Genomic DNA, 27,410 nt, shown 5'->3' with positions numbered 1-27,410 from the left:
CAGGGGGTTTCAAGGGGGAGTCTGGGTGGCTCACCCCGTCCGCTACCAGCGGACAGACCCCGCCAGACGCGGGCAAGACTCCGGTCGTCAGCCACCACCATCACCGCCTCTCGCTCCGTGAGTTACGGTTGTTGTACAATCATCGGAAGGTATATCGCAGAGGCGTAGAGGTACCATCACTTAAAGTGCTTTATAATGACGCGCTTGATCGTGGCTTTCAAGCATTTGTACGTGTATTTATCATCATTATGATTTTTATTAACCAATCAGGAGCGGCAGTGCTTTTTTTGGACAAGACACGCGCTGGAATGAACGCGTCCAAGTGTGATCGGTGTGATCTCCGTGTCCTGTGATGGTGACGGTGTTTTTAGTTGAGTGTGTGTGTGTTTTTTACAGCGACTCATCCTCGGAACTTTTGGTTCTCGAGTTCACATAGCGGAATGGACGAACTAACGAATTTCAATCCATCAGCAGTCGCATGATGGTGACGATGGTTATGACGATTATGATTATTTTACCCGCGTTCATACGTGAAAGGCTCACTGAGTCTCTTTCCAGAGGTTCCTGCCAGTTTTCCCCAACTGAGTAAATTTGCAGGTAGTATTTTCCGTCTGTAAAATTTTTGCGAATCTGGATCACGACGCCGAGAACGTGTCATGATCCAGGTTGACGTCACGGTATCTTTAACGTCGACCTTGTAAACACAGACGGCGGTTCATACACCCGCAGTTATAACCAGGGCGGCCGCTGGATTTGAACCCCACTCTGCAACAAGCGGTGAAACGCGCTGTCGCCAGGCAATGTCACTGCCGATGATAACCATCTTGCAAAACATTGACAATATAGACTTGAAGCTTTCGTGATTGCAGGAATCCATACTCTTTGGTTTTTTCGGTAAACTCATTATAGGTATAAAATATAACCTTTTCAAACAGCCTGCATCAGCAGCAGACCATGCTTTCCCACCTGATGATGGACGCTTGTGTTGCGCCCGAAACGTCGTGATTTATTTTAGTTTATACCTACGTGACTTTACAATATAGCAGCGTGATGATGATTTGAAAATCGTCGTACTCCAGCCATTCGTCAAGAGGCGTATCTCGCGAGTGATGGCATCTCGCTAATTCCGCCTGTGAAGTGATGTCCACTCTCCCGCTCGGGTTGCATCCTTTGGCAAAAAAAAATAGCTCGTTTTGTGTTTTCCTGATTTTGGTGGATTACTCATTCTCGTGTCAGCTTTTTCTTCTCGAACATTTCCACTTCACACCATCCATTGTTCAATAATGCAATAGTGCTATGGTGACCTCAACTCGCGAGTGACAGTAACAATAGTATCCTGATGAAACTGGGCTATTCAATAGCGTCGTAGGTACGTGGGAACGATTGTGAAGTGAGTGGGTACGAGTAACCGAAGGTTTGTGGTGTGTCCCTGAAGGCAATTGCATAATTCCACGATTGTATCTCGGACATTTTAAAGGTGGTTACAATCGTTCCGTTAGCGTCACATTGCCTTGAAACTCACAGCTAGTTACATTCAGTGGTCCCGCCACAAAGCAATGTAACAACACCCCTCTCCCCGTGTTAGAGAACGGCCTCGGGAAGTTGACATTACAGAACTACTGCTGAGGTCTCTTCAACTGCCTCCTATTCGCACTTGGGTGGCGCTTCACCATCGCACGTACCCTGCATGGCAAATTTAGATTGAAAATAAAACCTCACACGAGTGAGACGTCTGATCTGGCTGATCTGGGCCTCATGGACTGGCAGGTGATGGGGGTGGAGGGGGGTTGACATCTGGGGCAGAATGCGCGATCGGCAAAATCAGATCGCTCCGTGCGTTCCTAGTTCTGTTTCGCTCCGAACATTTGTTCTAAGTTCGTTTAACGTTGACTGTGGCGTGATCTCCATGCCTGTGTTTCTATGCCCCCTCCCCGCCCCCACCCACTAAACAAGATCGGCACTGCAGGTTTGGGCCCCCTAACCCACAATTCTAACCCGAACCACCCCCTCTCCAAAACCCGTCGGCAGTCCGCGTGGCGGTCACGCGGGGTTTCGGGTTGTGAGACAGGGGGCAAGGGGGCTTGTGTGTGTGTGTGGGGGGGGGAGTTGTGGGGAGCAGGACAGGGGGGTTAGGAAGGGGAGGGTGTTGTGGGGTGTCACGTTTCATATCTCGGAGCGAACGCGACGGTGAGCCGCGCGTGATGCAATGCGGTGTTGGCTTTAGCGTCTGTTCATTGTCGACTGGCTCGAGTTGATCCGGCGCGGTGATGAATGGTCGCAGTCAGTGGGGCGGGCGGCGTGGGAGGCACGAGGGCAGGCAGAGGGTCCTCTCAGTGGCGTGTGTGCTCGCGTTGATTGCAGCACGGCGACCGTGACACGCGCTGCAAGTTTACAGCGTCGCGAGAAGTAGACGGCGCGTCTTGGGGAGTTACTGTGGATTTTCACACACGACAAAGACAAAGATCCCCCGTATAGCCTGTGGCAGGCTGTTGGCGCAAGTGCTGTTGGCGAGCGCTTTCGAAGGCCGGCACGGTACGCGAGGGAGCTGGGTGGGTGTGTTTGCACAACGCCCGGCCGCCTTTGTCTCCCTAGTGGCGATGTTTACACGTCGCGCCAGGTACTCGTTTGAGGCTGAGTCGACCTAGGAGCGACCCAGGACCTCAGATAATTATCACTGGTGCTGGTGGCCGTGAGTGGGAATCTCACTCGGGCCGCCGGGTTCGTAGCGCAGCGTGTGAACACACACACACACACATGTAACATCCGTAACATACGAAGACAAAAGACCCCCACCGGTGTGCATCCTGCCTTGATGTCAGCGAGCACGTGTTAACCCGGCCTTGCACACTAGGGGGTAGCGTGTGTGTGTGTTGCCAGTCAGAAGACACGCAGGACACGGCCGCCTTTGTCTCCCCCCGGGGGCTAATGTTCTCACTCAGCGATCGGTTCATACTTCAACTTCGGGTTTAAACGTCGATCTCTCGCCGCTGATGTTAAACAGTTGGCCGGAAATCGAACTTGGGTGGCCCGGACTCGTAGCACGGTGCGCTAACCGCTGCGCCACCGCTCACTCGCGACGGGGAGACTGGGTGATGGGGGCGGACGCGGGGCGCTACCAAGCCTCGCGAATTGCACCCTGGCGCACGGAGGTTGTAATGATGAGCGGGCTTCACGTTGTGTCATTATGGATGGAGCTGCTGATGACGATGGTGCTGCTGCTGATGATCTTCGTCTGCTGTTGATGAATGATGCCGCTGATAATAATGACGATGCTGATGATCTTGCTGCTGCTGCTGATGATGATGATGATCCTGCTGCAAATTCTGCTGACACGGCTGCTTCTTACATTGATACTAAACGTGATGATTTGCTCCTAACGATGGTGCAGCTGCTGCTGTTGCTGATGATGATCTCGCTGCTGACGCTGACAATGAGATGATAATCCTGATGCTGATTATGATGATGACGACGACGACGATGCTGCTGATGATGCAGTGCGGGATTGCGTGAGTCCTGCCCGTCAGTCACGTGAGGCGAGAGCCACGTGGTATAAGATGGGGAGGCGGGCAAGGTGATCATTACCTGGAAGGGCTCGCAAGGGGGGTAAACGATTTACCTGCCCCGTGCGAGCGTGGGTCGTGAGTGAACACACCGACCCAGCGACCAAAAATAACCAGAGCAGCCATTGCCAAGGGATATAAATACGGCGCGGTGATCACGAGGTCACGGCGGGGAATAGGTGAAATACTCACGCGCGGACAAACACAGGCAAAGATCCCCCGTATAGCCTCAACATACTTTTTTTGTGGCAAGTGCCGTTGGCGAACACCTATGAAGGCTGGATCGTCACACGAGGTGGTTGGTAGTCAATCACCACGCCCGACCGCCTTTGTCTCCATAGTGGCGATGCTTACACATAGCACCAGGTACTCATTTGAGGCTGAGTCGACCTAGGGGAGGCCCAGGACCGGTTCAGATAATCGTCACTGGTGTTGGCCGTGAGCGGGAATCGAACCCGGGTCGCCAGGTTCGTAACCGCCATACTACCGCTCCCCACACACACACACAGGCACACGTACACGTGTGTAATGGGTTCTACTGAGTCTCAGACGTAGACTTGGAGGCTACACATGTATTCAACTCCAACACACGGGATAACTTTCCCCTGGACAGAATAACAACCTATGGTGGTGACCACCAGGCTAACTACACTAGTCACAACGTAACTGGTGTACTAATAGGGTTTTTATGAGACTAGGCTCTAAAGAAAGCTGTCTCTGGTGTGGACCAATCAGTTTCAAAGACAATGCATACATTATCAGAGTATTGTTTTTTGTTTGCATTTGACTGCAAGTATTGTGGTTAATGTAAGCATGATTCCTTGCAAAAGGTGTCAGTTTTTGTTTCCATAAAAAAGGGGAAAAACCCTATTAATATATTTTGCTACTGGCAAAGGAGGTCCCATGATGTAACTGGTGTAGTTAACCGGGTGGTGACCACCAGGCTAACTACACTAGTCACAACGTTACTGCTACAGACCGGGACCAATGGCTTGGGTCCGGGTCCACGTGTTGGAAACTCGTTGAACGGAGATCGTAGACGAAGATTTCTTCCAGGATGAACAACAACGCTGGTCCCTCTGGGGACCCGGCTTCTATTCTCTGCGGCGTGGCCGACTCCGCCCTTGGCCACGCCCACCTTCCAGAATCCTTGGGAAGGAGCTGGGTCCCAACCACGTGACCACCCCTAGCCCCCACTTGGGGCCCCTTTGTAGACTTAACCGGTCACGTGTCGTCCCGGGTCAACCAGAGTACCATGGCCTTGAGTAACCTCATTCCTTCGGCCGGCACTCACACACCCTGTCCTGTAGGGGCTGGCACTGCACGCCAAGCGTGGTGCCATCCAGCGCTGTCAATCAGCGCTCACCGGGCCCCTCTAGGGCCGGTACTACACCCATACCACTGCACGTTGACATCCAGCGAAGTCACTCCACTTACATCAACACGTGCAATCTGGAACACAAAACACTCACGCACAACGCTTTCCCGACCGTCACTCGGCCGCAGCAGTAGGTCTTTGAAGTGGACCAATCATTTTTTTTTATCAATATTTCAACTCTCTCTCCCCGACTCACAAACAACAGCTGCTGCTGCTGCAGGAGGACTCAGCCGCTCTCTTCCCACTCAACCCGCACCTCCGGGGACAAAGTCGTTCCCAGGGATGGCATCGACTCTTCCACCCAAGGATAGGTAAGGGACCTGACATAGTTCGATTGCAAGTATACATGGGGCATTTGAGGATAACGATCAATATAAATTAACAATTTGCAGTCCTTTGTCAATCCAATGCTGGATGAGGGCCTCCCCACGCTGTGTCGGGTTACGCGGGTTATGTGACCATACTTCACTGCACTGGTCAATGAGGGGTTGGTGAAATACACGCACATTGGCAGCGATGATCCATCCACTGCTGGACGAATACCTTCCCACGCCGTTTCGGGCATGGAGGCTGTTTGACCATACTTCACCACGATGATCAGTGCGGGTTGGTGAACGGATGGGGGTTGGGGATGGTGGGGGGGGGGTAATATTTGTTCAGATATAATTCGCCACTGATGTTAGCCGTGACCGGGAATCGCGCTCAGGTGACCGGGTTTGTTTCGTGCAGTGCCCCAGCCACGGCGCTGCCGCTCCACTCTTTGTGACAACAAATAAATAAATCAACAACGCCATCCAGATGTGCGAGTGTGCGCTCACGGTACACACACACAGGCCTTTGTGGTGAACACGTTGTATCCCGATGATGTCATCTATTTATACAGGAAATCCTCACCGAGTCTCAAGGCCGCTTTTCAAGAGGACCCTGCCTTTGAGATATGTGTGCCAATGCATGGTAAAATAACGCTGCTGCTGGTGGTGATGCTGATGACGGTGTTGATAACGGTGATAATGGCGTTGGTGGTGGTACTGCTGTTGATGGTGGTGCTGTTGATGATGACGACGGTGGTGATGTTGATGATGATGACGGTGGTGGTGTTGATGATGGTGGTGTTGACATTGCAGATACTGGGCTGTATGGCTCGCCTTCTTCGTCCTTGGTGTAGGAACTCTGCTGCCATGGAACTTCTTCATCACCGCCAACAAGGTGAGCATTACTCCCAACCCTTCCATCCTCACCACCATCAAACAAACAAAGGCAGAGGCCGCCCTCCCTGTAGCCTTTTCGCGCACTGGTGGAGGGAGTGTCGTTCGTGGGCACCTTTGAAGGCCAGCACCACACCCGGCCGCTATGTATGTGAAACTTCTTTCGCACCATACGTAGCCAACCATGCTAACCGGAGGCACTATCGTCTCACCCTGAACTGATGTAAGGGGCCGTCCATAAATGACGTCACGCACCTAGGGGGGGGGGTCAGACATTTGTGACGATGTCTGACGTAAATATAAACAACACGTTCTACTTAATTATATTGACTTTTAACTAAATGTGTTCTCCTACAACATCAGATTGCAGCGCCACATTAAATACGCACTACAATGACAATAGTTTAAAGCGATTTGAAGCATGTTTTATTTTTTTTGGGGGGGGGGGGGCAGAGCTTTGTGACGTCATATTTGTGGGGGGGTCTGACTTTTTGTGACGTCGTGTGAAGATGGGAGGGGGTGTAAAAAATCGTCCAAAATCGCGTGACGTCATTTATGGACGGCCCCTAAACACAAAGCGCCAGATACTCGTTTGAGGTTGAGTCGATCTAGCGCAGGAACAGGACTAGTTGAGATATCACTCGATACTGGCCCTAGCCAGGGCCAGGAATTGAACTCCGGTGTCTGGGTTTGTAGCACCGAGTAAAATATTGGACATAGTGCCGAACAACAACAACATGCAGTGCAACCAGTAAAGACATCGGAGAGCTTTTTTGATGATGCTGATGATGATGCTGATGATGTTGCTGCTGCTGATGATGCTGATGATGCTGATGATGATGATGCTGCTGATAATGATGCTGCTGCTGATAATGCTGCTGCTGATGATGCTGCTGCTGATGATGATTCTGCTGATAATGCTGCTGCTGATGATGATTCTGCTGATAATGCTGCTGCTGATGATGCTGCTGATGATGCTGATGATGCTGCTGATGCTGATGATGATGATGCTGCTGCTGATGATTCTGCTGCTGCTGATGCCGTCGACGATGATGCATGTGGCTGCCCCTTCCCGTTGGCAGTATTTCGAGGAGCGGTTGGCCGGCGAGGTGGAGGCGCGGGGGGGCAACTCCAGCGAGGGCCCCAGGCCGCTGGCGCCGCTGCAGAGGAGTTTCAGCAACGCGATGACGCTGTGCGCCATGGTGCCCATGCTCGTGTTCACCTGCCTCACGTCCTTCCTGCACGCCAGGTACAGAGTCAGCCTGGTCAGTCGCTTCGCGGGTCGGTGCGCGAGTCGGTCGGTCAGTTGGTCGGTTGATCGGTCGATCGGTCGATCATTTTATCGGTCGGTCGGTTGATCGGTTGATCAGTCGATCGGTTGATCGGTCGATCGGTTGGTCGGTTGATTGGTCGATCGGTCGATCATTTTATCGGTCGGTCGGTTGATCGGTTGATCGGTCGATCGGTTAATCGGTCGGTCGATCGGTTGATCGGTCGGTTGATCGGTCGGTCGGTTGATCGGTCGGTCAGCTTTGTCCGTCTACCAGTCAGTCGGTCAGTTGCGGTCTGTCAGACGGTTGTTGGGTTGGTCGGTCGGGTCAGTTGGTCTGTGACCTGGCCAGTTAGCTGGTCGGTTGTCTGGCCAGGTCAGCTGGTCAGTCAGTTGGCTCGTCAACCGTTCAGTCGGTCAGCTGTTTGGTCAGCCAGTTTGTCAACTGGTTTAGTTGGTTGGTGGGCCAGACATTTATTTGGCTTCTCAGTCAAGTTGGTCGGTCAGTCGGTCGGCTTTTCAGTATAGTTTTGAGAAATCCCATTGACATGGCGATTTCATAAGTAGTTCTGCAGTTTCTACGTGACTTTACCGAAAGATCCAAGAATATGAATCTCTGCAGTCACGAAAGCTTTGAATCGAAATTTTGTTCTGCAATGGTTACTTCTGTGGGCTATTATCTAAAGAGAATGGGCGAGGCGGTTGCACAACGCTGCGAGACTTCCATGTGGATTCTTCGTCACCCATGACGTGACGCTGAGAGCGCAGTCATTCCCTAACCTCGGGCAAAATGACCAAAAAAAATAGAACTCCAAATGAGACCACAAGCTTCAGGCAAGGGAGATCTGAGACGGAAAAAGAGGAAGGGATAGAGGATCAAAGGAACACGGAGTGACAACCAGAAACAGAATGTAAATCTGTGCAGACACAATGAGTTAAAATGAAAGAAAGATCAAATGAACGTTTAAGTTATATCCTATAAAGAGCTTTGCCTATGACGTGTGACCCGTGGTATGTGAACTGAACGATGAATTAAGCTAAGGGTGTGGGGGAGGTTAGATGAAAGGTGGGAGGGGGGGGGGAGACGGAATTTGATTCAGGAATGGGATCAAGACGTGTGGGTTAGGCTGGCACAGCGTTGAGCCCTCTGACACGACGATAATTATATTTTCTTGGCAGGGGATTGTAATTATTAGGTTAATTTCATGGAATGACCAACTTGGCTTTGAACAGAAAAACGAACAGGAATTTATTTGAGCATTTGTTTTCAGTGTGCAGGGGAGGTGAGCGATCGAGAGGGTGGATGGGTCGGTATGTGTGCGAGTGAGCGAGCGAGTATGTGACCACATACGTGAACGAGTCGGTGGGTGAGTGAGTCAGTATGTAGGTGATCAGATGAGTAGGTGAGTGAGTGAGTGGATGAGACAGTAGGTGGGTGAGTGAGTTGGTACTTGAGTGAATGGGTAAAATTGGTGGGTGGGTGAATGAGTCGGTGGGTGAGTGAGTTAGTACGTGAGTGAGTGGATAAACTTGGTGGGTAAGTGAGTGCTGTGTGTGTGTGTTGCTGGGTGTGATGGTCCCGGGTGCTACGCGTGTATGTGTGTACTCAAATGAGTACCTGGTGCGATCTGTGAACATCGCCACTGGGGAGACAAAGGCGGCCAGGTGTGGTTCCGGCACCCCCACCCCATCGTGTGGCGTGCCAGCCTCAGCGTGTTGTCTTTCCCCTGCACCTCCGATGAGCGCGGTTGGCTGCGTACTGTGCGAGAGAAAGTTCAACGTGCACGTGCATAGGTGCTCGCTAACAGCACTCGCCCCAGCAGTCTGTTAGGGCTATACGGGGGAGCTTTGTCTTTGTCGCGCAGGGTGCCACAGAGAGTGCGTGTCCTCTCCGGCCTCGTCGCCATCCTCCTCCTCTTCGTGGTCACGGCAGCCCTGGTGCGCGTCGCCTCGCTCGACTCCCGCCCGTCGCTCTTCTTCTCCATCACCATGGCCTGCATCGTCCTCATCAACTGTGAGCGCGCGTCACGCAAAGATAAAGACAAAGATCCCCCCACCACCCCCGTATAGCCTCAACAGAGTGTCGGGCGCAAGTGCTGTTAGCGGGCACTTACGAAGGCCAACACGCGCACACGAGGGGGTGGGTGGACAACACCACACCACGCGCGTCACACACACACAAGTTCAGAAGTTTATTTTCCCCGAGTGAAGCACATTGGGCGAGCTAAGAAGCTTTTTTTTAAGGGCGACTCGGCCGGCAGACGACGTCAAAGCAACAAAAGACAAAGATTCTCCCCCCCGTGTAGCCTACACAGGCTGTTAGGGAAAGTGCAGTTAACGAGCACATGCGTAGGCCATACACGGCGTACAGGAGGGGGGGGGGGTTGTAGGCACCACCACGCCTGGCCGCCTTTGTCTCCCCAACACTGATGTTGACACACGGCACCAGGTACTCATGTGTACGGCTGAGACGACCTACGATGGGCCCCGGGAATAGGTTCACATATTCACTGCTCGCGGATTTCCGTCGCTGGGGCGATTTTACGCATGGCCTGCCGACAGCGCACGTTCATGGCCGGTGGGAAACACCCGTGGCTTGTGCAAAACCTGCCACCGATATGCCTCCCCACCCATTTGCTGAAGAGAATCGGCTGCGATGTCGATCACGGCCGTCGCCTCGGTGATCCGTCCACGGATTCAATCCCCACGCGGTATGTTCTGGGCTGCTGTTGACCTCTGAGTAGGTGGCTGTTGACCCGTTGCCACAGCCGGAGCGAGGGGTATACTGGATGCGGTGTGCCGGGTGCAGAAATATTTTTCTGGGCCCGGCTGAAATTAATAAATTCATCGATTGATCTGTCCCGTTGTTGGTTGATGATGGGGACAGAGATAAGAAAAAAAATAAGATACTGAACTTTTGCCAAGATGAGAGCCAGGCCATTGTACGTGTGGCCCTATAATCCAGGCCCTGTCATTGTGCGTCAACATCGTTGTAAGCGGAGCCAGACCGGGCGTTACAGCTCAATCGTGGGTACTGAGAGGCCCCGGGAATGGACGGCATCTCCCGTAACATAACCCACGACCGCGGCACAATCGCTCTCCGGTTACGGACGTGCACGCCGCACCTGCAAGCGCGTGGGTTCCGGTCCCCAGCAGAAGCGAAGCCACACAGAGTGGAGTGGAGCCTAGATGGGATCCGGGTGTCCGAAGTGCTCATTAGGATAATGCTGCTGCAGTTAATGAGGATGCTACTACAGGTGTGGTTCAACCCTGCCTCGTGCTCTCCTTTCCTTTGCCCACACTTCTCTCCTTGAATGTATTTTCCTTCTCCTCCCCACTCCCTTCTCATCTCCTCTTTCTTGTGATCGTCCCTCCTCTCTCCCTCTCCCCTCCTCTCTCCTACCCCCTCTCCCCTCCTCTCTCCTACCCCCCTCTCCCTTCCTCTCCTCTTCTCTTTTCTCCCCTTCCCTCCTCTACCCTCCCCTTCGCTCCTTCTCCCTCCCCTCTTTTTTTTTTACAACCAGAGGAAACAAGAAAATGCTCGGTGCAGTCGGCACTTTGCTTCGTTCATCATTTCGGTTTTTTTTTCAATGCTTTGCTTTATGTTCCCCCCCCCCCCCTTTTTAAATGAAAGATTTCACGCTCTGCTCTCCTCCTTCTTACCCCTTCCCTCTCTCTCTTTTTTTACAATCAGAGGAAACAAGAAGATGGTCGGTGTAGTCGGCACTTTGTTTCGTTCATCATTTAGTTTTTTTTTATGCTTTGCTTTATGTGCCCCCCCCCCCCCTTTTTTTAAATGAAAGATTTAACAAAATATTTCTCGCTCTGCTCTCCTTACCCCTTCCCTCTCGCTCTACCCCCCCCCCCCCCCCCCCACTCTCTCTCTACCCCCTCTCTCCCTACTCTATGTCTATGTTCCCCCTGTTTTCTATGTAATATTTGTATTTAAAAAATTCTCCCATCTCCGCCTCTCCTCCAACCCTCCTCTCCCCTCCCCTGCTGCCCCCCCACCCATCCACCCATCCACCCACTGTCGCACTTTGCACAGCGTTTGGCGCGGTGCTGCAGGCCAGCCTGTTTGGCCTCGTGGGGCTGCTGCCCGTGCCCTACACCACGGCGCTCATGAGCGGCCAGGGCATCGCCGGGGTCTTCGCCGCACTCTCCATGATCTCCGCCATGATTTGTGAGTTGCAGTCACGACCTCTCGCTCGCCGGCAGTCACAGCCAGTTACTGGCGATGTTCGGCAGCAGAAAGTGTCGACGGTTGTTGTCCTCAACTGCATTGTGCAAATAAAACCCGCGATAATGTCCCAGAAACATGGACAGCAAAATTGGTGTACGCTACGTAAAAAAAATACGTAAAAAATTAAGGCCTCCATCTCGGCTGCATCGGTCATGGAGGTTGTTTGACCGTACTTCTCCACGCGAGTCATCACAGGTTGGTGAAGGAGATGGAGGCCCCGCGACTTGCCCAGGAATCACTCGCCACAGATTTTAGCCGTGCATGGGAATCAAACTCATGTGGACCGGGTTCATAGTGCAGTGCGCTAACCACTGTCCCACAGCTCTCTACCCCGTCGGTAGTATACGTTGGATGTAATCGCAATCCATCAAATAGTGATGAATGTTTAGTACGGAACAGCCTGTTTATTTAGTATATTATTATTTTACCAGAGAGAGAGAAAGCCACGGTGAATACGGGTAGCCGTCTGTGTACATCCTGTCTGCGAGTTACTATATATAGAACTGGGTCCCAGGGCTCCCTTCCTCCAGAGAAACAATGTCCCAATAATAATAATTCACAGCCCATTGTCAATCCACTGCTGTTGGGGAGGGTGGGGGTGACGACCTGGGTCTGGTTCGTCCGGATGTCACTCGCCACTGACGTCAGCCGTGGCCGGGAAATCAAAGCGAGTTGGGCACGCGGGTTGTGACGCAGCGTGCTCACCACTGTGACGTTCCCAGCCCCTCCCTCCCCGCCCCGCCCCCTTCCCAGTCAGACGCACAATTTGAACCTTACGGCGGGACCCCGGGGTCCCGAATAAACGGAAGTCAAAAATCGTAATTAACTCTTTTATTTTTGGCGACTCCGTCTCCCCGCGCACATGAACGCCGCGACCCACCAGAAATCGATCCTCTCGTCATTCACCAAGCACCGGTCATTGCCAAAATTGCCGTCGTCATAAACAAAACTTTGAAACTTTGATTAGCGAATCGTGTAGAGCTCGTCGAGAGGAATAGGCTGCCGTATCGTTCGCCTTCAACAGACGTAAAATGACGTCGCAACGCAGTTTGTGCGAGAGCCGGGGGCTTGTGGGAACCCCGGGGTCCCGCCATGAGGTGCATTTGTTGAATCGCTTGATCGCTTCACACTCATGGCAGTGCTCACGACGCACGCGCGTCCGTCGAATCGTGCACGTGCTCGGGCACTCGTTGCCTAGGGACGTGCACGCAAATCGCGCGCGAGTCTTTTGCGAAGCGTTACCGCTGAGGCTAACGCAGGCGTGGGGGGGGGGGCGGGCGTTATCCCCCCTTATTCAGGGTGAAATGTTTTTCACTATAAATCCTTTATATGCGTGGCGGCTAGAGTCCTCTCGTCCTCTGGCTTGAGATGGCTGCCACCTATGGGTCAGATGATTGCCTGGCAGCATTAAGCAATTGGTAATTAATAAAAAAAAATTCCTAAAAAGTGTCAAATTTTGCAAAAAAAATTTCACGAAAATTAATTGTCACGCACAACGAGTCTGTGTGGAAAATGTCAGCTCGATTGGATCACGGGAAGTGGGCTTAAAAAACGACCGAAAATTTTGCACGGTCGTAAGCGCGTAAGCAAGCAAGCAAGCGAACTTAATTTAAAAGATTCAAATAAAAAACGACCGAAAGATTTGCACGGTCGTAAGCGCGCAAGCAAGCAAGCGAACTTAATATAAAGGATTTAAAAAAAACCTTTGGTGGATCGCACGTGAACACACGCACACACCACACGCCACGGTTACTTCTCCGCTGCTAAAGGCCCCTCGCGGTCACACGGGTGACTGGGGGTTGGTACACTGCGCAGCACGAAGGGACTGAGGGTCCGTCCATAAATGACGTCACGCGATTTTGGACGATTTTGACCCCGCCCCCCCCCCCCTCGTCACACGGCGTCACAAAAAGTCAGACCCCCCTCAAATATGACGTCACAAAGCTCTGCCCCCCCCCCAAAACCATATTTCCATTTTGAAAATAAAACATGCTTCAAATCGCTTTAAACTATTGTCATTGTAGTGCGTATTTAATGTGGCGCTGCACTCTGATGTTGTAGGAGAAAACATGTATTGAAAAGGAGACGTTGGAAAGCGTAAATTTAGCATACAATTCACTTGAAAATATTCAACGTCTAGCTAAAACTGCAGATGTTCAGAATATTATATTGAAATTATCTTATAATTATAAAATATTAAACGTTTTTATAACTATAAAAAATATACTTGAAACTTTGTAGCAAAACGACGCACAATGGAGATAACAATTATAACAATCATATATTCATTCCACAGAATGAAAAGCCCCGGTAGAATCATTCATGGACGGCCCCTGAGTGCACTGCACTAGGATTACAAACCCGGCGGTGCCGCGCGTAGACCATGTCACACGACTCCCCTCTGGTGCCCAATTAGTGCGGCTCGGCATCGTGTGGCCGTGAGCCGGTGTGAAGTTAGATCGAGCTCGGGACGTATCCTCCATCGCGTGAGCTCAATGGAATGAATGAGACGGAGCGAACATTGCATAAAACACACACTAGACCCAACAAACACACACATATTTATCTCCTCTGAGCTGTTGGAATCCATGCGTGATAGAGCCATGACCCTCTCCCCCGATCGTGGCTACTCGCCAATTCGTGGGGGCACTTGGGGTGAATTATGGTTTGCCTCTCAAACGACATGAACTAATGAATGATTTATTGAGTTAACGATGAACAATTGAATTAATCGGATTGATCGTGTGTATGCGGTTAACGGAAGGGAAAGCGTTCACAAATACAGCTCTTGCATTAAAAAAGTTACTTATATCACTGAATGAAAAACGTATTGAATGAATGGTGAACTATTTAACGATTGAATGAACGATTGAAGGCTTACAGGTGAACGCGTGATTGAATGGGCGATTAAATGAGTGATGAACTACGTCGTGATTGAACGACTGTTGAGCGTTTTCGCGAATGAATAATTGAAAGAACCATGGTTAAAAGATCTGTGAAACCAATTATGAATACTTGACAAGCGGTCGGGCCTGGGCAAAGTGAGGAAGGTGAACAGCAGGGGAGGGGGGGACAGTTAGGGGGGGGTAGTTGGGGGGGGGGTAGTTTGGAGGGTATTTGGGGGAGGTATTTGGGAGGGGGTAGTTGGGGGGGCAGGGGGGGTCAGTGGGGGGGGGGGGTGGCTAGTTGGGGGGGTTAGTTGAGGGGGGCAGTTGGGGGGGTAATTAGGGGGGCAGTGGGGGTAGTTGAGGGGGGCAGGGGGGTCAGTGGGGGGGGGCTTTTCCGGGCAAATCTTGAGACTTTACGACCCCCACCCCCACAGACCATACACACTCAGCCCCCCCTAGCCCCCGCCCTGTGTGGGAGCAATTTAACCTTTCCAAGTGCTTCCTTGCTTCCGTGGCCAGGTTCAAGGAGCCGAGTTCAGGAATTATAATTGGCAACGGTTGATGTGTGTGGCGTCCAACTCAACACCGGGGAGACAAAGGCTGCCTGGAGTTCATGCTTCTTACATAACTGCCCTTTCGTGCATGTGTGTGTATGCTGTGTCGATGTGTTTAGCACGTCGGCTGTCTATCTCTCTGTCTCCGTGCCTGTCTCCCTGTCTGCCTATCTTTCTTTCTGCTTACCTGCCTGCATGCCTCTGTCCGCCTGTCTCCCTGCCTGATTGGTTGTGTATCTCCTTGCCTGCGTGTCCGTCTGTCCGTGTGGCAGGGGCACAGGAGGAGCGAGACAGCGTGTTTGGATACTTTGTGACCGCGTGTGTGGTCACGCTGGTGGCCATCGTGGCTTACCTGTCCCTGTCTCACCTGGTGAGCTCACGGTCCCGAGCTGGTGAGGTCTCGGAGCATCACATGACATAGGACACACGACAGAGAACATAGGACGTATGTTACAGAATATAGAACACATGACGCAGGTCTCTGGGCACTTGTTACACATGACATATTACATTTGGCATGTTACGCATGACACATGACATATGACATCATGCGTGGCACGTGACATATTATACATGATGACCGAGGACGCGTCAACATGACACACGACGCGTGACGTATTTCTTACGACGCACATTTCTCGCATCTCCGATTAGCGCGGTCGGCTACGTACGTCGCAAAAAAAGACGTTCAACATACGTGCATGCGTACGACACACCGCTTTGACTTATTTCTCTGGGAAAGCCCACGCCGATGCGGGGCGCGATCTCTCAACCTTCGCCGCGCGGTCTAATTTTAGGGGGCCGTCTGCCAGGAAGAGAAAACAACAAACATTCTAAAATGTCTCTCATAAAAAAATTAAAATTTAAAATATAAAGCTCGCGCGCGCACATTTAGCCTCGACGCCGGCACACAATGGCATCGACGACTCCGCAGAGACCGCGTGGGCGGATGTGAAGCCGCCCCCCACTTCTCCCCGAAGTCCAGACTATCGTCACTGGCGCTTTTTGAGCCCCCCACCACCACCCCCGCCACGGCCAGGATGTTATTGCGGTGCATTGTTTTGGCAGCGGTAGTAATAGTAATAATAAAGACGCCGTTGATTTGTCCGGTGGCTAGATGACCGGAGGAGAGTCACCGGCGCGTGTGGTGACATGTGCTCGATCGCATCAGGTCCCAGAAGCGAACAGGGGTCGCGCTTTTTTCCGCCCCCCTCTACGTTTGGGATGAGCGTCACGCGCTTTCGAGTATTTGACTGCGATAAGCCACTTCGTTGAGCTGTCACTTGTGGCCAGGTCGCTTCTGCAAAAAAAGAGATGTATAGCTCAGTGGGCCTTACTTGCTAAAATAAACATTAAAAAAAAAAGTTTGGTTTTAGTGCCTGGATGGGAGGCTGCCTCGTGTTGCTTTTGTTGGATTCGGGCTGCCGGGTGGACAGGCCTTCATCCAGCAGTGGAATGACAAATACATAAACATGATGGAGAATAAGCAGAGATCATTTTGTATTCGTGTGAGTGGAGTCATTTAATCGCTTTACCGGAAAACTGACTCACTCTTCCCTGGCACTCGTGAGCGCCCAGGCATTTGCCAGGTATTACCTGACCCCCTGCCGAGACCTTGATGGAAATCCCGGACTCATCTCACCAGGTGAGTGCCCTTCACTTAATTCCAGATTTGAAGTTTTCGTGACTGCAAGTATTCATACTGTTTGTTTTTTTCGGTAAAGTCAAAATTACAGTAATTTTGCTGTGACGGTTCCACCTAAAGACGGAAGCTTGTGTTGCCTCTGAAACGTCGTGATTTAATTTATTTGAATTTTTTACCTACGGGACTTTATCTAAAAAACCAAAGAGTATGGGTGCCCTTCACGCCTATTCCATGCACCATAGCAGGGATCGGCGTCACCTTCTGTGTGCAAAACTCGAGTAGCACGGATTTTTTTTATTAGCCAACAGAGGCGAATTGTGGCCGATCCGCTAGAGAGGTGATCACACACAGGACTCGTTTGGCTGTAGAATTATGTAAATAATCAACGTTCATCGATAAATCCATGCATCGTTGCAGCCCTTAAATATGTATTGTGCAATATTCGGATGGAATGTGAGCAGGTAAAGCATTACCTTTTTTGGGTACCATTAAATTACTTATAATTCATTGACCAAAATACTATGCATTGATCAAAATGGCTCGTCATCAGCGATGTCGGTTCAGTGTTGTTTCATTTTGGCAATGAAATAAACTCATTTCCCTGCCCATGTGTTAATTTCGTAATTTAACGAAAGGTTAATAATGATGATGATGGTGATGATGCCACGTGCCCCATGGTTTGAGTTTTATGTTGTAAACAACATGAACCATTTTTGCTGGGCACGATTAAACGTCGCTTGGTGTCTGGAGGCAATTACCAACAGGTTAAGATCATTATCTCAATTATCTTTAATCTGTGCCACCTGCTGGTACTGAGTGTCTCAGTGTGGATCCACTCCCTCCTTATATGGAGCCCACCCCGCTCTGTATGCGGCAATTACGTGAGTCACATATTTGGTTTCCATGGGACAGCCAACGCGAGGCAATTTGATTTGTTGGCTTGAGTTGGCCTAATTTCTCCCGGACCCAAAAAATAAATGCATTTCCCTGCACAGCTACTTGAGTGACCACGTGCCTTGGGCGGTTGTTTGCCGAAAAACACTTCCAAGTAAGACTTATTCAGAAACTACCTGCGAGCACAAGGCCAAAGGCTGCACATCTCGGGAAATTAATTCCCGGTTATTTAATGTGACATTGAATGCACCCGTTGCCTCCCGATTCACAGATAAACACTGGTTCTTTAAGAGTCTAAAGCCACGTGTGTAAGAATTTATTTCCCCCCCGATTCGTATATTCTGATTGTCATGAGTTCACGTCACATCTACAGCCACTAGAAGCCGCTATAGTCGCCAAAATGTAAAAATAATCATCGTGACGATTCAGAAACTCATCAAATCATGGTGAGTGGGGGGGGGGGTGTGATTCATTCGACCCCGAGTAAGTAACCGTATATACATAGTACAGCCACTGTCAGCTCATCACAACATAGTACTAATGTATCGACCACATGATGATGACATGACCCCAATTCTGTTATTTGGAGGTCGTGTGTTGACCGTACAAGAGCTGTGGAATCTGGCGTCAGGAGAGGCACAGAGAGAGCGTTGGCGAAGCGTGTCGGCATCAACGGCTTTGGCCACGATCGTGACGTCTCGACCTCTTGACCTCTTGAAGCACATCGCAGCACGACAGACACCATTGGTACTGCGCAAGGCGCATGGAGGATGCTGTGCGATGCTCTGGCCGTGCGGGATCACAGCGATGGGGGGTGGGGGGGGTCACGTGCTGCTCCGCAGATGAGAGGGACCGGGACGGCCTCTCCGGCGTCGGCGTCATGATGGTGGAGGAGCCTTCGCCCGCGAGCCGCTCCGCTCTCAAGATGTCCGTCATGCAGGTCTTCTTCAAGGTGAGCGCGCGGATCCGCGACAAGCGGTCCAGGCGCGCTATGACGGCTCTTCGACTGGCATTGGTCATTGCGCTCACGACACGAATCGTCGAAATGCATTGCTCGCGATGTATGTATGTATGTTGAACTTCGTTCGCACCGTACGTAGCCAACCGTGCTAATCGGAGTGGCGGGGGAAGGACAACAAACTAAACACACGCAAGAACAATTCTAAAGAAGTGGATAATCACGCGCAATTGTGTAGCAGCCATATACTCTGGGTGCATGTTTCTAAATGTGGAGGGAAATAACCGAAGGACCCGGAGAAAAATCCACGCGACCACGGGGAGAAGGTGCAAACTCCAAATATACAGCAGGAATCAGGGTAGGATCGAAGCCACGAGCTCCTGTATTATATACTGTTACATTTAGACTAACAAAGCAGACAAAACCATTGTGCGAAGCTGAAGTCACATTTTCTTTGTACGTGATTGGATCTAATCCGTCACACTCGTTCGCTGCATCCCCATTAGCACGGGTGGCTACGTACGGTGCGAAAGAAGTCCAACATACATACATCCCAAAGCGTATTTCGTCAACAAACCGTAAAGGCTACATGCCTACTCACCCTGCTGCAATGTTGGATATGCTTTGTGGAAGGACGCATACATTTCTTTGTACGTGATATGATGGAATCCGTCCCACCCATCTTATCGATTTTACCCATCGTATCGATTTCCCAAAAAACTTAGAACAAAGTGAACAACACTGATTGACCAAGGCCTATTATAACATTTTGACAATCATAATCTGTATTTAGACTGGAGGAATCCGATGACCTATACAGCTCTATTGCACAGATCCAGTAGACATCATGTCCAGTTCACATTGGACACTCGGCAATAGTTGGTGGTGGAGTTGTTGTCATTGATGTTGTTGTCGTTGATACCGTGTGGGTGTGTCTGTGTGTGGTAAATCTGGCCAACACCAGTGACGATTATCTGAACCGGTCCTGGGCCTCCCCTGGGTCGACTCGGCCTCAAACGAGTACCTGGTGCGGTGTTTAAATATCGCCACTGGGGAGACAAAGGCGGTCGGGCGTGGTGCTGGCCACCCACCCCCTTGTGTACCATTCCAGCCTTTATAGGTGCTCGCTAACAGCACTTGCCCCTACATCATGTTAAGGCTATACGGGGGGGGGGTCTTTGTCTTTGTCTGTGTGTGGTAGATCTGGCCCATGGCGATCTGCGTGTGTCTCGTGTACACGGTGACACTCGCGGTCTTTCCAGCCGTGACGGCGGGAGTCCAATCCTCCAGCCAGGATCCCACGTGGCGTGAGACAAAATGAGCAACGCACTCACACGGATCGCTCTCTCGCTCTCTGTCTCTCTCTCTCGTTCTCTCGAAGCTCTTGCTGCCCAAGAGGACAGAGAGGATTGCCGACCCACGATGGATGTTCCAAACAAATGCCATCGCAGAAATTCGTACGGTTATCGTAATCTGTGACGCGGTAATGATTATCGCCACCCCAACATCATCATCATCTTCTTTTGGTCTTTCGGTAAAGTCACGTAGAGAGGTTTTTCTTTGAACCTATCTACGTCGCTTTACCGAAAGACCCAACGAATATGACTATGAATTCCTGCAGTCACGAAAGCTTTAAGTCAAGAATCATCATCATCGTCATTCAATCGCACCACGGTCGGTGAGAATTTCACCCGATCAAAACCATACGTTTGTTCTGTGACCCTTAATACTGACGAAGCCGAACCCTGACCTTAAATTTAACATTTACGGTAACGCTGGCCCTAACCCAAATGACAACACTGATACTAATACTAAATCTGACCCTAACCCGACTTTTGACCTCACCGTCCCCCCACCCTACATGTTCCTTGGCCGTGCCCAGGCCGGTTCTTCGTGCCCGTGTGGTGCTTCTTGTTCTTCAACATCCTCGACTGGGCCGGGCGAAGCGCCACGGCTGTCTTCATGATTGTGAGTCGCGCAAACCGACCGCGCCATCCCAGCGGTGGGTAGACCGCGGCTGATGGTGACCTGCGTTATGATAACAAGTGGTGGTGATGATCATGATTATAGAAATAATGATGATGATGATGACCGTGATCATGACAACGATGATTATCACGACAAGAATAATGATGGGAATGATTATGTTCAGGACAGCGATGATGGTAATGATGATGCCAAAGATGACGACAATGAATGCGATGATGATGATGATGAAGACGATGACTGTGATCGTGATGACGGCAACGACATTGGTTGTGACCATGAAGACCTTGACAACGATGAAGGTAACGGGGCTGATGGCAATGCTAACAAAGACAAAGATCCCCCCCCCCCCCCGCCCAGAATAGCGTTGAAACACTGTAGGGCCAAGTGCCGTCAGCGAGTAGCACCTACGAAGGCCGGCACGGCACACGAGGGGTGGGTGGCCAACGCCACGTCCGGCCGCCTTTGTCTCCCTCGTGGCGATGTTTACACATCGCACCAGGTACTCATTCGAGGCTGAGTCGACCTAGGGGAGAGCCATGACGGGTTCAGATAATTATAATCGTCACTCGAGTTGTTGGCCGTGAGCGGGAATCGAACTCAGACCGCCGGGTTTGTAGCGCGGCGCGAAACGTCGCACTTCTGCTCCGCAATGACAACGATCACGACGACAGCGACGACGATGGCTATGATGACGAGGACGATGATGACGAGGACGATGGTGCCGCACGTGCAGTCGAGCAGCTGGCTGCCACCCGTGCTCGTGTGCGCTCGCTCGCTCTTCATCCCGCTCTTCATGCTGTGCAACGCGAGCCCCGACAGCCGCTCCCTCCCGGTGCTCTTCCACCACGACGCCGCCTACATCGTCTTCATGACCCTCTTCGCCTTCAGCAACGGATACCTGGCCAGCCTTTTCGTGTGCTTCGGAACAATGTGAGCGAGCGGTCGCTGCGATTGCGCAGGGAAAGGTGACCTTGATCGTCGTCATCATCGCCACAATCGTCAAGATTTTTACATTCATTTTCATTATGAGGGCAATCGTCGTCGTCGTCACAATCGTCATCATAATAGTTGTTACAATCGTCATCGTCATAATCATCACAATCATTTTCATAATTTAATTTGAAGCTTTCGTGACTGCAGGAATTACTCTTTGGTTCTTTCGGTAAAGGCACGTAGACAGAAAATAAATTAAATAGAATACGACGTTTCGATTGCAACACAAGCAGTCGTCATCAGGTAGAACAAAATTTGAGAAAGAGACAAAACATTGCCTGCCGAGCCACACAACCAGATGACGCAACACAGTGAATTCAACACAAACGCCTTGTTCTGTACAGCGTGGTCCAGATATATTGTGACCCCCCCCCCCTCCCCAATTGATTGACCCCAAACATATCGTTTCCTTTGCATATTATTTTCTGTTTCAAATAAACTTTACCTAACAAACAATACGTTTTAGAGAATGAAATAAGGGGGGGGGGGTGGTCACAAGACATCTGGCCCAACCCTGTACTACACTCCCACGTGTATACTCCACGCCTTCATCAACTCGCACTGAGCTCACGTACGGTAAAATAAAACCAACCCCGCAGGACCCTAGCGCACACAGTGGGATTGCTGAAAGGGTGCCGTGCATGCGCACACCACGCGTCTGTGCTGTGCGCGCCAGGCGGCTGAGCGGACCCGACTCGGAGACGGCGGGGACGGTGATGATGTTCTTCCTCTCGCTGGGGCTCGCCCTCGGTGCTGCCTCATCCTTCGTCTTCCGAGCATTGCTCTGAGCAGGCAGAGGAGGAAGAGGGGCAGAGGGAGGTTTGGGCGTGGGGCCGAGGGGTGGAGGAGGAGGAAGCGATGAAGACACCGCAGATGCAATGTGTACCCCAGGTCCATTGCGTTCGGTTAAATTAGTGAATATCATAATTATCACACCATAGCTTGTTCAGTATTATTTCAAGTATTGCTTCAAGAGTTGAAAGCACGTTTTAAGTACCGTGTCAGCATTACTTAGGTGTACCGAAAGGTACATGTTAGCCTTTTCGAGATGTCTGTTAGTCAAGCCGTGTCGTATTCCATTTCCTCTGAGGATCGACCAGCTTAGTCTGAATGCTTCGCTTACGTTTTGAAATCCTATTGTTTGTTTGACATTACGCCCTCAAGCAGATCGCTGCAGAGTGCCTTTTTTTTACAGAGTCATTTTAAGAGCTCACCACAGGCGGATGCTCCACATCTGAGCCGGCGGTGCTTCCGTGAAGAGAAGCAACTGTGACCCAGGAAGAAGGGCTTGAGTGCAACAGAGCAATCACCATGCGAGACACCGAGCAAGACAACGGTGAACATCTGTACCTGGACAGATGGACGGATGGACGATTAGATGACCATCAGGGCGGACACGAATCCGCTCGACCGAGTGTCCAGAGTCGTTGTGCCGCACCTTTGCGAGCCAACCAAAGGATGTCAAATATAAAATGTGCTCTTCTAACTTAGGCGATGTCGGTTTTTATATCATGTTGGGAAGAGAGAGGGAAACAGCTGTAATGTGGAGCCTGGCTGCTTAACCCATGATCATCGACATTATCAACAAGGAGAGAAACTTGCTCGCTCTGTCATCTCACCAGCTCACATTACCGGCTGAGCTTGAAGCAAGGCGATTACGAGCTGGAAAATGAAAACATACCAAAGGACACTTGCTACCGAGCTCTGTTGAGCCACTCGCCATTTAACGGCCATATGACCTTTACTCGTTCATTCTTTCGGTAAAGTCACGTGGGGTATAAAATACATTTGTGCTTTAATTTATTTTATACCCCACGTGACTTTACCGAAAGAACCAAAGAGTATGGATTCCTGCAGTCACGAAAACTTCAAATCTACATATAACCTGAACCTCCTCCTGGCGCGCGTTATATTGTTTTATAACTTAACTTTTGTTTTGCAAAAAAATGGTGTTACCAAGTATCGATCTGCAGTACTGATTGATATTCTTATTTTATACAAGTGGTTATGGTGGCCACGTATAATGTGGCTTAATTCTGAGCTGTTTCCTGCTGGCGAATCTATGAATTCAAAAAGTAAAGAGATAACAGAAATCATTAATTGTGGACATGAAACCCCAAACTATGGACATATAGTAAACCAATTTAGCCTGCGCCCATTCAACGGAGATGGAACAGCAAAACGACCCAAACCCTCTCCTGAAGCCCTCTCGTCTTGGGTAGCAGACCTCTACATTGCCATTTAGTTTCTGAACACAATGTCATATGCAATAATATAAGCATTAATTGACTGATAAGACTAACCTCACACCACAGTTGCCACTTAACAGAGCACGTGGTAGACTGAAGCGTCCAAGGGCACAGGTTCACCGATTGTGAACCTTACAGTCACTAGATGTCTAAAATGAAATGTCAATAAACAACTGACCGAGTATTATGCATAGCAAACGTATGCAGGATCCGGAATACATACCAATACCCGCCATTCGCCGCTAAGTGACGGTGACGTCACCACGGCGTTTGTGCCAGGCCAGGTGCACTTTGAGACGATGTAAAGTGTCGAAAGCTCATTTACAGAGAAGGTGATGGGACAGACCCAGGTGCTATGGGTTGGCTGACTGAGATGACTAACCACCAGCCGTACCCCCCACTGTGCCAACGTGCTACATTTTAACAGCCCGGCACTCTGCTCGTTGTTGTGAGAGTTACTGCTCCACCCTACGTTGTTGGTGGAGAGCGACTGCCCCCAACTGCCCAGTAACATCCTTCGTGAGTCTCCTCCATAGAGGCCGATCTTGACACCGCTGGTACCAGTCTTCGGCAATTTCACTCAGCTCCGCATCCTACCGTCCCACACCAGTCCATCTCTTCTCCAGCCTGAATACATACCTGCCGTTTCTCCTATATCTGTGCCATGTCCTCGTCCCGGACAGTTGCTAGATGTGACGCTATTTCGTTTGACGATACGTCACTAGTAGGTCACTGGGGAAACACAAAAGTCGATAAAACCTCGGGACAAAATCGCTCGAATTGGCAACAGTCTTGTAACACCCCCCAGTGATTCGATGAATTATGACAATGGGAATAAAATACAGTTAGTCCCTCATCGGTTAACAATTTTTAGGTTAACGTTTCGCCTCCCATAAGACCCCATGGTTTCGACGAACGTTCACGTTTTGATGAGCGGTCACGTGTTTACGTTGTGCACGCGGGGTGCCAATTTCAGCCAATCCGAGCGCTCTCAAGTGGGGCTGAGCCGTGCCCTCGGCCAATCAGCGACGCCCATTTATGAGCCGTTTGGACGTCGATTGGCTTTGTTTACATCGCGTTTTATGTTTTTTTAGCAGTGGAAACAGCTCTCTTGTAGACTCATTGCTATTTTTAAAACGTATTCTTCGACGTGTAAGTGAACTCGACTACAGTAATGCGTTATTATCGTTTGTCTACTTTCGCTCCATTAGCCTAACGTTTTTCATGTGCATTGTTAAGTAATTGATCCTTGCCCGCACGATCAGATGCATTGTGTATTCTTCTTGTACTGTGTAGGTCAGGGGTCCTCAAACTTTTTAAACAGGGGGCCAGTTCACTGTCCCTCAGACCGTTGGAGGGCCGGACTATAGTTAAAAAAACTATGAACAAATTCCTATGCACACTGCATATATCTTATTTTGAAGTGAAGAAACAAAACGGGAATAAATACAATATTTAAAATGAAGAACAAGTAAAGTTAAATCAACAAACTTGCCAGTATTTCAATGGGAACTATGGGCCTGCTTTTGGCTAATGAGATGGTCAATGTCCGGTTCCATATTTGTCACTGCTAGTCGTAACAAGTGATGCAAGTGTGCATCCATTAGTCTAGATCTGGTTGGAGATTTCAAATGTTTCATTCTGGAAAAAGTCTGTTCACAGACATAAGTGCTGCCAAAGATGGTTGCCATTTTGAGTGCATGGTTCCTGAGATGAGGATATGTCTCAGAGGGGAGAGATGCATAGAAATTATGAAGGCTGCTTGACTTGAATGCGTCTTTCAGAGAGTCACAATTCTGCAGTTCAGCCAGCTCCATTTGGTAAATTGTATCCACATTTTCAATGTCAATAGAAAATGGGTTACGGAAAAGCTGTATGTCCTGTTCATGGAGATGAAGCTCTTTAAATCCAAATTGGAACTCCTTTTGCAATTTTTCCAGTGAATCCACACGTTTTGTTTGGGAATGCAACCAATGGTTTTTCCGCTAACAGATTTTGAGTTGTGGGAAGATGGCAGAAGTTTTCCTCCTTCACTTGTTTGATGAGGAGGCCTAATATTACTTCAAATGCTTTGACATGTGATTGCATATCACAGATGAGCTTCCCCTTTCCTTGAAGTTGCACATTGAAACTGTTGAGTAGCTCTGTTACATCTGTCAGAAAGGCAAGGTGCCATTTCCATTCTGCATCATTGAGCTCTGGTACTTCTTTGTTTTTTTAAAGCAGAAAAGCTGTAATCTGTGGAAGTAAGTCATAGAAACGTTTCAAAACTCTCCCTCGACTCAGCCAACGGACTTCTGTGTGATACAGAACATCTTCATAGTCAACATTTAGCTCAGACAGAAATGCCTGAAATTGTCTGTGGTTTAGTGCATGAGCTCTAATGAAGTTAACACAAGATACCACAAATTTCATAACCGAGTCCCACTTCAGTGATTTACTACACAGCGCTTATTGGTGGATGAGGCAGTGTATGGCTATTGGATGAGAATGGTTATGTTTGTCCATCTCTTGGTTAATGCGAGCAATTACTCCTTTCTTAGACCCACCATACTAGGAGCACCATCAGTTGTCACACTGGCTAGTTTAGCCCAGTTCAGCTCCAACCCATTCACAGTTTGGCAAACCTTTTCATAGATATCCTCTCTTCTTGGTTCTTTCGGTAAAGTCACGTAGAAGGGAAGTAATAAAATAATAAAAATAAAACATAATAAAATAATTCTCACGACGTTTCGGCCACAACGCAAGCAGCCGTCCTCAGGTGAAAGCCAGGTCTGTCGGGGAGACAGCATCTGAATGAAACAGCACACGAGCTTGGAGCATATATAAGCTGGGTTGGAAACGGGGGAAAGAGCACCTTGACAAAAGAATTTGCATATCAAGAGGAATTTAGCATATTTATGGGACATGCAGGAATGTTATTAGTACTACATATGCAGCACGGGCATATGTAGTACTAATCACATTCCTGCATTTCCCATAAATATGCTAAATTCCTCTTGATATTGAAATTATTTTGTCAAGGCGCTCTTTCCCCCGCTTCCAACCCAGCTTATATATGCTCCAAGCTCGTGTGCTCTTTCATTCAGACGCTGTCTCCCCAACAGACCTGGTTTTCACCTGAGGACGGCTGCTTGCGTTGTGGCCAAAACGTCGTGAGAATTATTTTATTACTTCCCTTCTATGTGACTTTACCGAAAGAACCAAGAAGATGAATCCCTGCAGTCACGAAAGCTTTAAATCGAAAGATATCCTCTCCTGTAGTTGTTCCTTTGATGCTTTGCAGTGCAGCAAGCTCTTCTGTGACTTCGAAATAGTCATTCGTCGCACGAATAAAAATTTGAAGTTGTGCAGAATCACGAACATCATTGCTTTCGTCGAGTGCCAAGGAAAAATAGGAAAGTTTTTTTGTGGAGTTTTGCAAATGCTGATGCAAATTGTCTCCCATTTCTTCAATCCTCCGTGTAATTGTAGGTCCTGAAAGACTCACTGTACTAAATAAATCGGCCTTCTCTGGACACATCTCTTTGGCAACAGAAAGAAGGCATTCTTTAACAAATTCTCCCTCCACGAATGGTCTGCCA

The 27,410-nt window shown here is 49.8% G+C and overlaps 1 protein-coding gene across 1 annotated transcript; it reads left to right on the top strand.

The window, feature by feature from the left end:
• SLC29A1 (solute carrier family 29 member 1 (Augustine blood group)) lies at positions 1–23,343 on the top strand. The gene is made up of 13 exons (XM_061559380.1): positions 1–117; positions 5,144–5,249; positions 6,063–6,144; positions 7,226–7,392; positions 9,279–9,427; positions 11,462–11,596; positions 15,371–15,468; positions 16,677–16,743; positions 18,480–18,589; positions 19,797–19,902; positions 20,478–20,563; positions 21,318–21,514; positions 22,254–23,343. Exons 2-13 carry the CDS (start codon positions 5,221–5,223, stop codon positions 22,363–22,365), a joined length of 1,338 nt encoding a protein of 445 aa, XP_061415364.1. The 5' UTR covers positions 1–117; positions 5,144–5,220; the 3' UTR covers positions 22,366–23,343.
• The last annotated feature ends 4,067 nt before the right edge of the window (positions 23,344–27,410 follow it).

The sequence above is a fragment of the Lethenteron reissneri genome, chromosome 25 (assembly GCF_015708825.2).
Source record: "Lethenteron reissneri isolate LAM-NWPU_2019-01 chromosome 25, ASM1570882v1, whole genome shotgun sequence".
NCBI lineage: Eukaryota > Metazoa > Chordata > Hyperoartia > Petromyzontiformes > Petromyzontidae > Lethenteron > Lethenteron reissneri.
This window is presented reverse-complemented; position numbering and strand designations above follow the sequence as displayed.

Excerpts from the sequence above, each read along its gene's own strand:
- SLC29A1 (XM_061559380.1), top strand. The coding sequence starts at position 5,221 with ATGGCATCGACTCTTCCACCCAAGGATAG. Across the intron at positions 6,145-7,225 it reads TCTTCATCACCGCCAACAAG|TATTTCGAGGAGCGGTTGGC; the intron begins GTGAGCATTACT and ends TCCCGTTGGCAG. Across the intron at positions 15,469-16,676 it reads ACCTGTCCCTGTCTCACCTG|GCATTTGCCAGGTATTACCT; the intron begins GTGAGCTCACGG and ends GTGAGCGCCCAG.